The 15,251-nt window shown below is 40.7% G+C and overlaps 1 protein-coding gene across 3 annotated transcripts in view; it reads right to left on the reverse strand.

Annotated features, from left to right (window-relative positions):
- The window catches only part of FBXO25 (F-box protein 25), a 33,082-nt gene extending 24,739 nt beyond the window's left edge, over positions 1–8,343 (reverse strand). For 2 of the 3 annotated variants that reach the window (XM_014948986.1, XM_014948983.1), the window contains exons 1-2: positions 8,242–8,343; positions 3,656–3,799 (exon numbers count right to left, since the gene is read on the reverse strand). In XM_014948986.1, the coding sequence (XP_014804472.1) occupies positions 3,656–3,792 (137 nt within the window). In that variant the 5' untranslated portion in view covers positions 3,793–3,799; positions 8,242–8,343. Of the gene's footprint in view, positions 1–3,655; positions 3,800–8,210 lie in introns of all 3 variants that reach the window. The other variant, XM_014948985.1, reaches the window with a different exon arrangement.
- Positions 8,344–15,251: the final 6,908 nt, after the last annotated feature.

The following is a 15,251-nucleotide window of genomic DNA, read 5'->3' on the forward strand; positions in this document are numbered from 1 at the left end:
ATTAGTCTGATTCTTCCTCACCCCAAAAGGAAAGCATAAGACAACTTTAGTCCTGAACTGCACGCTATTGAGGGTTATTTCCATACAACTCTGTAATGCAGTGCTGCTCTCTCCCCCCCTCAAGCTTCAAGGAAAGTACAATGGTCACTGGAAATAAATATCTGTGCTAGAATTTATAGGTAGAAATTGCAGGTAGTCGTGGCCACATTCAGCCCACAGAGCTTGAACGAGTGCTACCACAACCACGTTTCCAGCTACTGTATACCTTGAATATAAGGTACTCTTCTCTTAAATAATATTACTTATCCAAATACATAAGAGCTACAGAACTGAGATGGAAAAAATGAGACTCTCAGTTTCCATAAATGGAACTAATTTAAAGAGCAACTGTTGAAACATTATCCCAAATCATCTAAATTGTTCCCGCACAAATTACTGTTTGTTCAAGGATGGTTATCATTAGGTCCACTATTTTTGACTAATTTATCAACTGGATTCACCAAGGCACTGGATGACCTGGATGACTAACTGAATAAGGTAAAAAAAGTTCTATTTTAATAAAAACATATTCTTCAATTTAAGTAAGTTATTTATATGCCTTGAAGGTTTGTTTCTGAATCTGTGAGTAGATTTTTTTAATTTCTGAAGGGAAAGTATTTGTAATTAATAGAAGACAAAGTTTGGCAAGTAACTATCTGTACTTTATCTCACAGAAAAGAATAGTAAAGAGTAATAGTAAACAGGGTTTCAGCCAACTCCGCAGTTTGAATTTATTTCTTTTTAAAGGAAAACTGCCATAACTTCTCTCTGAAAGACAATACTCAAGTATTACCTTTAGCACAGATTCCTACAGAATATTTTGCTGAAAAATATTATTTCATTTAATGAGTGAAAATAAACAACCCCCTGTTAGGACAGCCAGACGGGCATACCCCATCATCCCTATTCACAGGGCAGTTTAAAAAGAAAGAAACAAGTACTTGGGTATTTGTTTACTATACGCTTCTTCCACAAGCAAAGAAGCATTTTATGAAACATCATCTGGGACAGAAGAACCCCATGCCTGGGTGTATGCTGAGTACAGACTAGAGAGAAGCAGTTTTGCAGAAAAGCAGATGGGGTCTTGTGGATAAGAAGCTGAACACAGGTCAGCAGTGTGCCCTTGTGTTGTGAGAAGCCATTGCACCCTGGTCTGAGGGTATCCTGCAGACCAAAATAAGTAATCGTTCCCCTTTATTTGATGTGAGAAACTGCAACTGGAGTTACTGGTACTGTGTCTGGTTTGGAGCTCCCCAACACAATGAAAATATTGGCATACTGTAGCAAGTCCAGTGGGGAGTTACCGAGGTGATTAGGTACTGGAGCATATGACGCATAACAGTAAGAGAACTCTGAGCTTGTTCATTTAAGAGTTGGTGGTGGAGGGAAATCTGATTACTGGCAATATCTAATATGAGAGTTTAAAGAAGACAGAGCTAGAATGTTAAGGTTAGAGGAGATGGGCAGTAATAAGTCAAGCAAGAATTGACACAATCTGTGATAAGAGCAATTTGTATTAGATTGGGAGAGGAGAGGGAGACAGACACACACACACAATCACAGTAAGGGTAATGGAACAGGAGCCCAGAGAAGAATCTCCATTTTTGGATATCTACAAAGCTTAACTGGGCATGGCCCTGTACAATCCAGCTGGAATTGGCCCTGCTTTGAGCATGTGTTTGGACCAGATGACCCCTAGAGGTATGTTCCACACTAAATTCTTCTATAATATTGTGCAAATAGACATTAATTGCTGTTTAGCACCGAAGGTTAAGTCATACATCCAAAGTTCAAATTGTAGTGAAATTACTCTCACGTAGTGCTGCTTTGCCAAGAAGTACCAACTTGAATTCTGTAGTTTAAGTTTGGACAGTATAAATTTTTAACTGAATAGAGAGGAGCAGAATAAAAAAAAAAAATAGAGCTACAGAATATGGTGTGGTTTGGCTTTGCCAGGTAGGAGATGTGCAAGATGAAAATGAGGAAGTGGGGAATTGCTACAGACGAGGGCATCTGCTGCAGACTGGGTTGATCCCCAAGTTTGAGATTCTAACAAACTGGCAAGTTAGCAGAGGAAGCCTAAATCATGAAACACCTCAGATTTAATTAAAACTTTTTCTCCCCCAAAGCATTTCATGGCCAGTCCCTTCAAATTAATACACCTATTTTAGTCCTGAACTTGAATATTCATCTTTCCAAAAAATTGTTGATTTAAATCAATTTCCAGCAAGACAACTCCAGGAGTTCAGTACTAAGTTCTTTAAAGACTAAGGGGGAGGGAGGGGGGAACCTAGCATTTTTGCTTGAAGAAGCAATAAAAATATCTTTTCTCCAGGGAGCAAGGTGAGGTAACTATAATCTCAACAGATAATTGGGATCAGAAGAACAAAAGTCTTAATGATATTCACAAAAAAAATGATCATTTATATCATACTTGCCAAACAATAATCATTAAAAGTAGCTACAAAATATAAATATTTAGTAACTGTGCAAATAGCTATCAAAATTAAATTAGACTTCCTTTCATTTGGCAACTATACTATTAAAGATATATGAAAGAGAAAAAAAAAAGATTTTTTTTTCCAAAGGTGTTTAAGACAACTTATATGTTGGAGGCTTACTGAACACTCTTCCAGACAAGCACAGCCTTTTGTATCCACATCAATATTATTTGGACTTCTTTTTCCACACAATCTGACTAGTGACAGATGAACACAAAAAGAAAGAAGGCATGAAGAAAACAGTGGGTCATGATAAACTTAATAATTCTTCACTGCTTGATAACTCTCTTGAGGCTTATTTCACATATTCAGAAAACACAGGTGTATGAGCACAGCAAGTGCTAGCTTGCCAGTAAACTCCCTCTAAATCAGATCCCTCACTGTATCATTTACTGGACTAAAACCAAAACACTGAATGCTCCCTTTTCTTATTATGAGCACATTATGCTGGAATTTATGACCAAGAACGCTATGCCTGAGAATTACTTCTACCTGGAGAAAGCAAGCAGAAATTTATTTGGACAAAGCTACTTGTATCACACCAGTCTGTGGGCATCTGCCACAATTATTACTTATTTAACCTTTACCTTTCTCACTTGTTCTACAGGAGCACAGTCAGTCATCTATTGTGTTAGGGAATTACCATGAAATTACCATTACTTGTGTATTTGGAGCAAAGGCATTTTATGACTTCCACAAACTGTCCTGATCCAAAACCCAACTGGCAGAAAGTCTTCATTCACTTCCAGGTAACACTTCAATATGCCTCTTGCACTGCAATTTATGAGCATCACTCATTTTTAACTAGTACTTAATAGGGGTTTTGTTTGTTGCTGGTTTTAATTTTTATTTTTAAAGACATACAAATTATGATGGCAACTGTCTGCCTAAAATAAGCAGCTTATGAAGCAGTGATAAAAAGACAGAGTCTCCATAGGAGTCTCCTGTCTGCCCTAACTAAACAAAGCACGTGGTTGCACGTACATACTTCTACCATATGATATCACCTACCACAAACACTTGCAGTCTGAATGGAAATTAAGTCAATCTTTGTCTTCCTACCTACTATTATCTCATACAGAACCAATTCTATTTTATTTTATTTTTAAACTTACACAGCATGACTGATATCATTCAGCTGATTATTCCCGTCCTCAAGTGCAGGACTGAAGGGTTCACACCGTTTCCATCCATCTTCTGTTTTAACCCATCTCCATCCAGGGGACCTCCAGTCTTGGCCCAGAAATGGCATGGTTTCTCTATAAGCAACAAGAAGATAGTTTGTATTATTTAATTATTAAGAAAAGTTGCAAATCTTTTTGTCATTTTCAGTTTTGTCTTTAACCTTAAAAATACCCAAACAACTCCTCTGAGAAAAGAAAGTTCTCTGTAGAGCACCTGTTTAAGAAACAGATTCAGTGGATTTTTAAAGTACATTTTTGATTCAGCAACCTCGTCTTTCAGCATTTATTAGATTAAAGTAGGTTTCCTATTTCTTTGGAGAACAAGGAAAAGAATCATGGTCATCCAGGAAAGGGATGATACCAAAAAGGAGCAATATTGTATCCTCTGTCGTCTGCTCCGCTACAATCAGACAGATCAGTGGTTTAGAGACCTGACTAATAAATGGTTGTAAAGAGTTTGACAGGACACAAAATCAGTGTTGCTCCTTTTATTTTTCCTAAGGTTTATACATACTGAGTTTGTGCTACACTGTATAGTGTAGTTTCAGTAAAATAATTTTCATTTTCCCAAATATTTTTTCAGTTGTTGCTCAGGGTCACCTCCCACAGTAAGCTATTAACTGGATACCAGGACAAATGGAGACTGCAACCCAAAGTCAATTGTGGAACATCTCCTGAAATTGCTACAAACAGTTGCAGGTCATCACAGATATGTCATTCAAACAGTGCTCTCCTGCTCTTCTTCAAAAAGGAAATTCACTTCTGACACATTAAGTAAGAATTTGAACAAAACAGTTTTCTGCACTTTGAAGACTCTGACCTTGCTAGCTTTTGCCCTCTTCTTCCCATTCATCATGCATACATGTTGCTCCCAATTTTAACTAGAGAGTTCCCATGCAAGCTATACAGGGAAGACAGCATCATTGCATTTGAAACATATGCTAATATATAACACTAACAGCTTTTTTCCTGGCAAGTATGCATTTTCTAATATTTTTTCAACTTGAAAAAGTATTAGGCCACAAGTCAAACACCACTATGAATTTATTTATCCATTTGCACTCTTGACCAGCATCTGCCCAATATAATAGTTAGAATTGGAGAAGGCACAGCCGCTTAAAAATCCTGAAGAAATATGAGTGAGCCAGTTTTGTCTTTTTTTTTTAATTAAAAAACCACACACTGCACAAAACTAAATGTATTGTCTAGCCTCAGCATTGACTAAAGTCCCCTTCCTACTCATAACTCAACCATCCTCTGCATTTAACAGGAATCTCTTCCAAAATTTACCACATCCTTTCCTCCAGCCACCACAAACTCTATTCATGCCTATCTGCTTTTCCAATCTTTTTACTGCTTCCCAGGAGTAATACAAACCATAACATACTTTTTGTTCTCCCCAAGTTGTTTAGAACTCCTCTCATTTTGGCTGAAATTAAGGCCTCTTGGCTTTATGATACAACTGTTTAAATAGTTGGTGCTCATGAGTGCATTTCAGAATAAATTAGGTTAAAGTATTTTTACTCCTGCCAAGATCATCAGAATTTACCTGAAAAGTTGTTAAATCACTGAAAGAGACGCAGTAACAGCATACAGTAAGTCAAAAACATCATCTTAGACAAACATAAAAGTTTTTGAACCATGTCTAGAGATAAAGAGCTCACAATCAGCAGCTGATATAAAAATAAACCACTGTTGTAGGTGCATGCCATTACTCAAATTCTAGAGAGAATTCAGAACCACAGAGATCATTATAGGCTGAATGAAATAACTTGAAAAAAAAGATTTTAAATACTTCAAGAACACTTACGCTGATAAAGAATTGTTGGGAAAAAGAAGTGAAAACAGCGAGATCACACACTTGCAGCAAGGCAGGAACATATATTGTTAGAAGTTAACAGGATAAGTTAAAAAAAGAGAATAAATAAATGAAAATCTTGCTGAAAACAATACAAGAAAACATGGGAGGATTTTGTTGAAGTGGATGGAAGCAGATGAAGTCCAAAGCTAATTATAATTTACAGAATAGGATGTTTAGTGTACTTTATAAATTCTTAAACATTGGGGAAAAAACCCTGTGGTTCCAAGGTACCAGGCCACCAGTTTAAGTGCCACATATAACCTCCTCCTAGGGACCTGCACTGGTGTTTAAAATGACGTGCTTCAATAGTTACATGCTCTAAACCAGACTACTTTGCAGATCTCTACAACCTGAGGGGTGAAGGTCTTTCCTTGCAAGGCTTCAACACCGAATAAATTTTCTGTCACCCTTCCCCAAAAAAATTACATTAAGTGTTTTCAAAATAACAAAGGTATCAGAAAGTGCACACGCACACCCCCAAAGACTACTGAGGTCTGCTCCAGAAACCCTGGAAAACCACGCTTAAGACAAAAAGCTCAGAGACATAAATCGCTTCTGTACATGTATGACATACTCAGCACATTACCTTTCTAAGAGAAAAAATAAAAAGCTTTTAGAAAAATTGCATTACTTTAACTTCTTTAAAATTACTTAAACATTTGTGGAAGATTACAAGAAGTCAGTAATTCTGTGAGGTTGGTACATGTTGACCTAATTTTTTTTCCAAAGAAACGGATATTCTTAGTCCAAGACATAGTTTCACTATTGCACCAGCTAAGAGTGCATCCACCAGTAGCAATTCTACAAAATGACCTGTTCTCATGATCAAAAGGAGTCAGAAATGTACAAGTATTCTTTTTAGTAACAGCACATATGCAACTAGAAAAAAAAAATAATGCCATTACTTCTCAATTCCTGTAGGACTCAAGTGTAGATTTGATCGTTGTTCAGAAGTGACCAAATTTTAAGAAGCTGCAGTGTATCCTAAACATCTCTCCTATGCATCTTTTTCATATGAGAAGTGGTTATCAAGTATGATTGACTGCCTGGACAGGTAAGAAAATTCATACTTTTGCTCTGCCTCCACTTGGACTTTGCTTCCCAGCACAGTATTGCACTAAAGCATCCCTGTGGCTTCCAGACCAGAACTTGCTTCCAGGAGTTCCAGCATACTCTATGTAGTATACCTTCAGTAATAACAAGCAGCTGTTTAGTTGTTAAAAAAACTTTCACTACACAAAAAAGGGAACTCCCTAGACTTGGATTTTGGGGAAAATGCAGTGGAACAGGGTTCTTTAAAGCAAAGAAGGACTGGGAAAGGAACGTGGTCATTAGCTAACAACAAGTATTAAGACATCAAGTGCCTTAACTTTTTCCTAAAAATGATTAACAAGAGTTCTTCAGTTCACATAATACACCTTTTCTGCAGGAGAGGGGGAATAAAGGACTAAGGAAACAAGAACCACCAGAGAGAAGCACAAGAAGGCTGTGCACGCTGACTTAGTATAGCTTGAGAGGACAGCAACTGCTACAGCCATCCTTGCACTTGTAAGGGAGTTCTACTTTCCATGAGATAACTCACCACACGAGCAAAAACCACTGCAAAACCATTCAGAATTGCAGCAAGTCATCCTATTGCTCTGCCACTGTACTAGAGATGTCTTCTGTATATATAGTCATATAGTAAAGGTTATCATTATGGGGGTCATAACGACAGTTATCATTATGACCCTAACCATTCTTGTTATTCAGCAGCAAGACTGTTGCCAACATGATGGGACAAGGTTTTCCTGTTTCCTAACAATCCAACAGCACACCCATCTCTTCCTGTAGCAGACTACCAAAATCTCTTCAGCAGTGTAAACTGCTACTTTATGCTCCCACAGCTGGCAGATGACTTCTGGATCACCTTCTTCTAGGAAAGTAGCCCAGTCAACCTCTGTGACTAAGAGGTCAGAGTTTGCTTACAGACTTGAGGGAGTCCCATGCTTTTTCATATCAAATGACTGTCTCAAATCAAGTCTTAAACTTCTGCAAGACCATAATTCCCCAACTCCTCAGCTCTTCTCTTCTCCACCCCTATTGTGATTGTTATTTCCCCATACAACAATTCTAGTGCATCCAGGCCATGCAGTTTTCAGTTCCCAACAGGCATAAATGCTCCTCCTCTCCAACTGAGCTGCTTACCCTGGGCTTCTTCCCTCCAGCCTGCTGCCATCCCAGCCCTTGCTTCTCCCAATTCTCCCATCCTCACACGGCCTATTGATACCCCAACACCCTTCCTCCTCCAAGCAGGCTCCAGACACCTCTCCCCGAGGCCCACCCGTGCCACCCCTCATTCCAAGGCCTAGGCCCACCTGCCCATCCTCACCCCAACACCTTATCCCAAACTACTCCAGCTCCACACGCCCCTAGCACAGCCCCAAACCGTGCCTGCCCGTTCTCTCCACGCTCGGCCCCCAACCCCCGGCCCACAGGCCTCACACGCACAGCCCCAACAGCCCCTCCCCGACTGGTTGAGGGTAGCCAGCCCCTCATAACCGGGCCCCCATCGGCCTCCCCCCACCTCACCGCCCGGGATTCCGGCCTCCCCCCCCTTCACCGTCCATCATCCGTGCCCCCCACCTCCTTCACAACGCGGGGCCATCCCCCTCACCTCCCGGCAGCGCCCGACCGGCCCGGCAGCCCCCGGCGCGCTCGGCCCGGGCCGCGGGGCTGTTGGCGGAAGTAAGAGGGGTCTGCGGCTCTCCCCGCCCCCTCCTCCCGCCCCGCTGATTGGCTGCCGCTCTTGTTGCTACCCGGCGGCGCCCTTCGCTATTGGCGGAAGGTGGGGGGGGGCACGGTGGCGTCAGCGGTAGGCGCGGGGCGGGCGGGTCACGTGATGGGGGAGCGAGGCGCACGTGTCAATGTTTTGGTCGGCGCGGGGCGGGGCGCGCGGCGGGAGCGGGGCTGAGGGGCGGCGGGGCGCTGAGGGGAGCGGAGGGGAGGCGGCCCAGGCCGGTTTTCCCTGCTGCTGACAGGATTTTCTTAACGTGAGGGCAGCAATCCGTGCGCAGAGATCGTGTGCCGGCCAGGGAGTGTTGTCGCCGCGGCAGGGCCCTCAGGGAAGAGCGGTTCGCGCTGCCTGCCGGCCCTTCAGCGCTTAGAGGGTTGGCTGCTTTCAGCTGGGCTCCAAGGAGAAAGGGCCGTCTTGGGGATAACCAGGTTCTCATGGGTCCTATGAAAACAGGCGGCTGGAGGAAGACACCAGCGCCTCTCCTGTGAAAACAGGCTGAGAGAGTTGGGGTTGTTCAGCCTGGAGAAGGGAAGGCTCCAGGGAGACCTTATAGCAGCCTTCCAGTACCTAAAGGGGGCTACAGGAGAGCTGGGGACAAACTTTTTAGCAGGGTCTGATGTGACAGGAGAAGGGGCAATGGTTTTGAACTCAAAGAGGGAAGATTCAGACTAGATAGCAAGAATTTTTTTGTGATGAGGGTGGTGAAACACTGGCATGGGTTGCCCAGGGAGGTGGTAGGTGCCCCATCCCTGGAAACATTCAAGGTCAGGTTGGATGGGGCTTTAATCAACCTGATCTAGCTGAAGATGTCCCTGCTCGTTGCAGGGATTGGACTAGATGAGCTGTAAAGGTCCTTTCCCACCCAAACTATGCTATGATGCTATGAATTTAGGGCTGCCTTGGGGAGAGCAGGAGGGATTCAGGTGCCTGGGAGTGGCTGATGAGCATGGGTCAGTCAGTACCTTGGCTGCCTGCAATCCACGTGTCCATCATCCCTAGGCAGGGCATGTTTCCTTTTGATGGCTTAATGGAATTACATAAGGGCTGGAGCTACACTGGGCTTATTTTTGTAAAGGAAGAATTTGGGGGAAGCCTTTGGGCTTGAAAAAGTTACACGAGTAATTCTTTCAAACAAGCAAATTTAGAGATATTTCCCATGGAAAGAATAGTTGCTATCTTGAGAGTCCGAGTTCCTACTTATGAAATACTCATCTGGGGGATTCAGGTTCTAAGACTGAGAAATTTATTTTAAAATAATATTTTTGTGTAGTACATGTCTGTGTTAAAAATGTGCAAAAGAAAACACGTTGTTCATTTTGGGGGCATTTGAAACATTAAAATAGGAATGTGGAAGCTTTTAAGGCAATTCTGATTAACATTAAGCAACTCAGAGTTCTTGAGAATTTTAATAAAGTTTGGCCCTATTCTCTTTCAGGCATTATTCATAAAGTTCTATGTGAATTTTTTTATTCTGTTGTCACAGTCTTCATCTAGACCCTCTTATTATGTTTTGTTTAATACTGAAGTTTAAACCTTCACAGTGGAAATTGACCAAACTGGTCTGCAGCGTGAGTGTTACTGGTTTTGATTATTTCAGAGAGGTGTAAATTGGAGATTGCATTAAACCCAGATCATCTCCTGTTTGCAAATGGGACAGTTACCCTTCTTGTTGATAGTAGGTCCATGTGAGTAGTACAGATGAGACACTCTAGATCATTGCCGTGTTAACACGAAATTAGACAGCTAAATAAAATGGCAAATTTGATCTTTCAAATTTCTTTCCTATAAAATTGCTTAAATTATTATTTCTATTTAATAAGCTACAGCAAAGTTGAATTCTCTATATGAGCTTGTGCTGATGGAAAACCAAGCTATTTTGCTTTTAAGTTACTTTGCTTATAAAAGCTGAGGCACATGATTAAAAACAAAATAAATGGTGTTGTTTAGGGTGGCTTAGGATAACGTCATGGAGAAGGTGAAGCAATTTTTCATCAATATTCGTATTTCCTGAACTACCTGGTTTGGAAATATGCATCACACTTTAGGGTTCTCTTTCAATTTTTCTTAGAAACCATCTGAAAATAAGGCTGTAATAGATGCAAATGGCCTTCTTTCCCTTGGGAGAGACATTTTCATTTTGCTGAGAAATCTCTGTGCGTATTTCAAAGAATAGAATAGTTGTGCCAAATAATACCACAGCCTGACTCAGTTACTTAGAAACATTTAATGCTAACAAAAAGAAACAGGAAAGTGATGCAGCAGCAATAAAATCATTAGACAGCAGAAGGGAGCTCATAACAAATACTAAGACAGGAGTCGTGGTATTTTATAGGTAAAACAAAACTGGAAAAGAACACATAACCCAAGCAGTTGTCATTTTTCCATGGAGTCAGTTGCTTATAGTTTCATTTTTCAGGAAAGCTTCCAACCTGCAAAAAAAGCAAAAAGCTTGGGCAAAAGCTTCATTTCCTAAATATTACTTAATGTGTGATTTCCAGTGTGTTACGCAGTTTTTCAGAAGAAGTTTCTCTTGTGGTTGGCATCATTTTTTTCTAAACCTTTATCATCAGTACTGCCAAAACGAGGTAATGCCGCTCTTCCTTCATTACATTTATTACTGTCACCGAATTATGAGAAGATAAATATGTAAGTGCATTAGGATAACCGTAGATGGTCCCCCCTCTTGCTGGAGCTTGGCTGCTGGGGCTCAGGACCAGCTCAGAGGTAGTCGGACCAGCTGAGGAGGACAGGAGCCCCCCTGCCCTCTGGGGACAGTGGAGAGAGGTCCTGATAGCGCTCTGGGGAGAACCAGCCTGGCCCTGTAACCTGCTGAGTTGTGCCCCAGCTGAGACCTGCAGGCTGACGTCTCAGCTTGACCTTGGACCTGCCTCACCACTTGCCTGATGATCTGGGCTCTTGGTTGAACCAGGCCACCACCGCCTGTGAGCCTGCTCTCATCTCCTTGCCTCATGCAGACAGGCCCTGGCTGGTGAAGCCCCTGCGTTGCCAGCCCCAGGATCGCTCTCAGCTCCTCACTCCACAGGGGTGTGATGTAATCACAGAATCACAGAATGATATGGGGTTGGAAGGGACCTTCAAAGATCATCTAGTCCAACCCCCCTGCCAAAGCAGGTCCACCGACAGCAGGCTGGACAGGAACACATCCAGGCAGGTGTTTTGAATATCTCCAGAGAAGGAGACTCCACCACCTCTCTGGGCAGCCTGTTCCAGTGCTCCGTCACCCTGAAAGTAAAGAAGTTTTTCCTCATGTTGAGGTGAAATTTCCTGTGTTCCAGCTTGTGCCTGTTGTCCCTTGTCCTGTCACTGGGCACCACTGAGAAGAGCCAAAGAGCTCTCCGAAGACCATGGGGAATGGAAAGCCTTTATGAAAATAAATATCTTATATGAGCTTTGTGAAAAAATGAATTCACAGATATACAGAAGGTTATTAACACATGCAAAAATGTAATTGTTTTCAGCAAAGAACAACAATTCAGTGTTGGATGTAGGATTTTAATACGAAAGATGTTTTATTTTATAATAATTCGCTGATGAATGTAAACCCAGATTTATTTTGGTTGGAATAAACACTATATAGTGTAGGGCAAAGACTGTTGAAAACTAGTAATTATTCTAGGGAAAAAAAGGGTAACAGTTTGCTGGGAAATAACATTAAGGGAGAAATAAAAGAAGTTTCAGTGTTGCAGTGAAAAACATGGTTTTAGCTAAACTCCGGAGAAGCAATCTGAAAAACAGCATGTACCATATCTTGAAACAAATCTTTAATTGAAAGCCCTGGGACACCAATAGAAATTACACTCTTTGATCAATGACAGGTTGGATACTGCAACTGACTCCTTCACAGGCAGGGAAATGTGAGTTTCCAAAACTGTGTTTTGGAAAAGATATCTTCATTTTTCAAAAATGATGAGCTTTGACTACATAAGAGAGAGAAGACTAAGAAAGGAAATTAGTTGAGGGATTTGCTGTATGGGGTGGAATTTCGTGGCAGTTCAAGCTTTAGAAATTGGTAAGAAATTACTTAGACAAGTGAGGTTCGTTGCTTTTATGCTAACAAAGGATGACGAGAGATTTTGTAATCCTCTACTTGGAACCTTTAAAAAGAAAAAAACCCAATTTTTAGAAGTGTACTTACTGTATTGGTAAGTTACCAGCTCGTTCCACCATATCTGTATTCATACAACCAATAAATTGTTTTGGATCAGTGGTTTCAGATAAGTTCATCAGAGAAAGGGATTGTTGCAGCAAAAGGTAAGCAAAGCACATACAGCCCAAGGAGAAAATGGATTGAAAATGAAGGCAACGTTGTAGTAATTAAAATAGATATAAAATTAATCTATAAATGAGAAGATACCTAACTGCTATAGAGAGAAAGATTCTCTCTCCTTTTCTGCTCTTATTTCTCACAGCTTTTCCCATAGGAAGAATTGGAACAAAGAAATCTAATTAATTTTAAAGAGATGCTTAATCAGTATATGAAGGGGGCTATATGATGTAGTTGAATCTGACTGCAGGGAACTGGATGAAAACTGCTAGAGGTTCCGTGAAGGCTAAGAAAAGTATTAAACTATTAGTCTACTGTTCTACAAAGTGATCTGCATTGGTGTTTACTAAAATGCTCAGCTAAAGGAGGTGGCTGACAGAACTGCTGGCTGCAAAGGGTAGGTTTCCAGAGAAAGAACAGACATAGAGAACAATAGGGGTTTTCAGAGAAAGAGAAAGATTGCTAGAGTGTATTTAGAGAAATTAGATGATCGTCCATTTGGCTGGATGGGTTACTTAGTAAGCAATCTTAAAGATACTAGCAGCTACGTAGAAAACATACGGAGGGCTGGGGAAGTACGGCAGAACTGCAAAAGGGCAAATACAGTGTCTATTTTAAAGAAAGAAACAAGAAATTATAATTTGTAAATTTAACTTCTGGTAGAAAAATCTGGAACTAACATGATCTCTGTAGTGAACTGGAATACGGTACAGAGTATGTGCATGGGAAATTGGTAGGTGGTAGGAAACTGGCAGGATCTCTAAGAATGCGAAAAGTTATGCTAAGAATTAAAAATGACCTTGGGGAAGTAGTCTGAAAAACAGAATGAAATTCCCTACAGACCTTCTTTTGTATATCTACTCCTAATTAAAATGCCTGTCCGTAGTGTGCTTCTATCCCATCTAGCTATGCCTCTGATATAATGACTGCTTAATGGAATTGCATAAACCCAAACTACATTACTAGTGCCATTGACTACTGTTGTTATCTCAGCAGCAGAAGCTGTATCTGGTATAACAGTAACATTACTTGGGTAAACCAAATCATTCAGGAAATAAAAAAGAAAGCATTTTGAAGAAAAAAACCCCTGAACTTTACTTAGCTTTTGCTTATACAGGTGAAGCACCCTGCAATAATAGTTGTGTTAGCTCATGTTGTCCTGCTTATGGTAGTGTGAGAGAAGAATCGGGCTCTCTGATTTATCAAAAATGGAAGCCAACAAACACATTTGAATCTAAATGTTTCATCTACATGAGGTGCAAAATCCTAACTTAAGATAATTCAAGGTAAAAATGAATGTGTTCTTGATTCACACATACACGCAGTTACTGCACTTCAGCTGTCAAAGAAATGTGGTTCTGGCTTCCTAAATGTCCTGTTTCAGGTTTACTTTCCTGAAACCACGACACTTAGACAGTAAAAAATATGATTGAGGACCCTGACAGTCACTCTGTCTTCCCACTGACATAGCAGACTCTAGAGAAATTTCTAAAACAATTTCTTACTTCAACTTCTTTGGTACTATGCCTCTCTTATTTTCCAGAACTGGAAAATCTTCCACTCTTCATGGAGATTTTTGTCTGGTAATTTTTGCATGTTGAACTGAATGGCATAATTTCTTGAGGTTTTGGTAGTTTTCAGTTTCCACGTCTTATGTTCTTGTGATTTTGACAATGTAACGGGAGGGAAGAGGCTGGAATAAGGCAGAGGCACAAGGAAAAAGGGGAGATGCTGCAATAAAAACAATTATTTCTGTAGAGGTAGGTAGCAGAATTAGGGTTTGGGGGTAGTCACATGAAGAACACAGGAGCATTGTAAATTCTGCTGGCGTGTATGTCTGCTTCTATGGGATGCAGGCTTTGCCCTAATGCTCATTTTTTATTACAAAAGTAGTTAGTATCATGGGTTATATTTATTACCTCATTCTGAGATTTAAAACAAGAACAAAATGGTGTGACTTTTTGACAAAAAGTGATGTTTTAGCAGTTTTGGGGCATTGAGTCATTGTAGACATTTGTGTATCAGATTGGGTTGGCTGCTTTCTTTGAGATGTGTTATGGCTGCCATTAAAAGTGACAGGTAGATGAATAGATACAGTTTATGCTTTCATCCCTTTCAGGTGCCCTGTAATGACTTCAAAACCTCCCATTTTCACTCTCTCATTTCCCAGGAGGTTCTGAGTTATGATGGTTTTCTCTTAAAGCCATTGTTCGTTCTTAAACTCAGGCTGTTCATGGCTTTGGCCAGAGGGAGTCACTGTCATATTTAAAATGTACTACCTCCTCACAACAGTTGGAAATTAGTGTTTTTATCTAGTCTCTGTGCACAGGTAAGCCTGTCTATTAGGCTTTATTTGAGGAATGAGTTGTGGTTATAAATAACATAATGCTGTTTGTTTTAAACAGAGTGATTTGCAGTGCTGCTGAAGGAGAGTGGTACCAATGGATTATCAATCTGACCCAGAGATGAAACAGCATTTCAGCATGAAAAGCTGACAAAGCCTTTGGTTGGGAAGGTATTTCAGTGATATGGTTCAGAATAACTTTATCCTTTCTTGGAAAGATGCGAAGATAGGCGATTCTAATGAGTGAAATCAAAACCTGAA

Source organism: Calidris pugnax, unplaced genomic scaffold (genome assembly GCF_001431845.1).
Source record: "Calidris pugnax isolate Ruff unplaced genomic scaffold, ASM143184v1 scaffold141, whole genome shotgun sequence".
Lineage (NCBI taxonomy): Eukaryota > Metazoa > Chordata > Aves > Charadriiformes > Scolopacidae > Calidris > Calidris pugnax.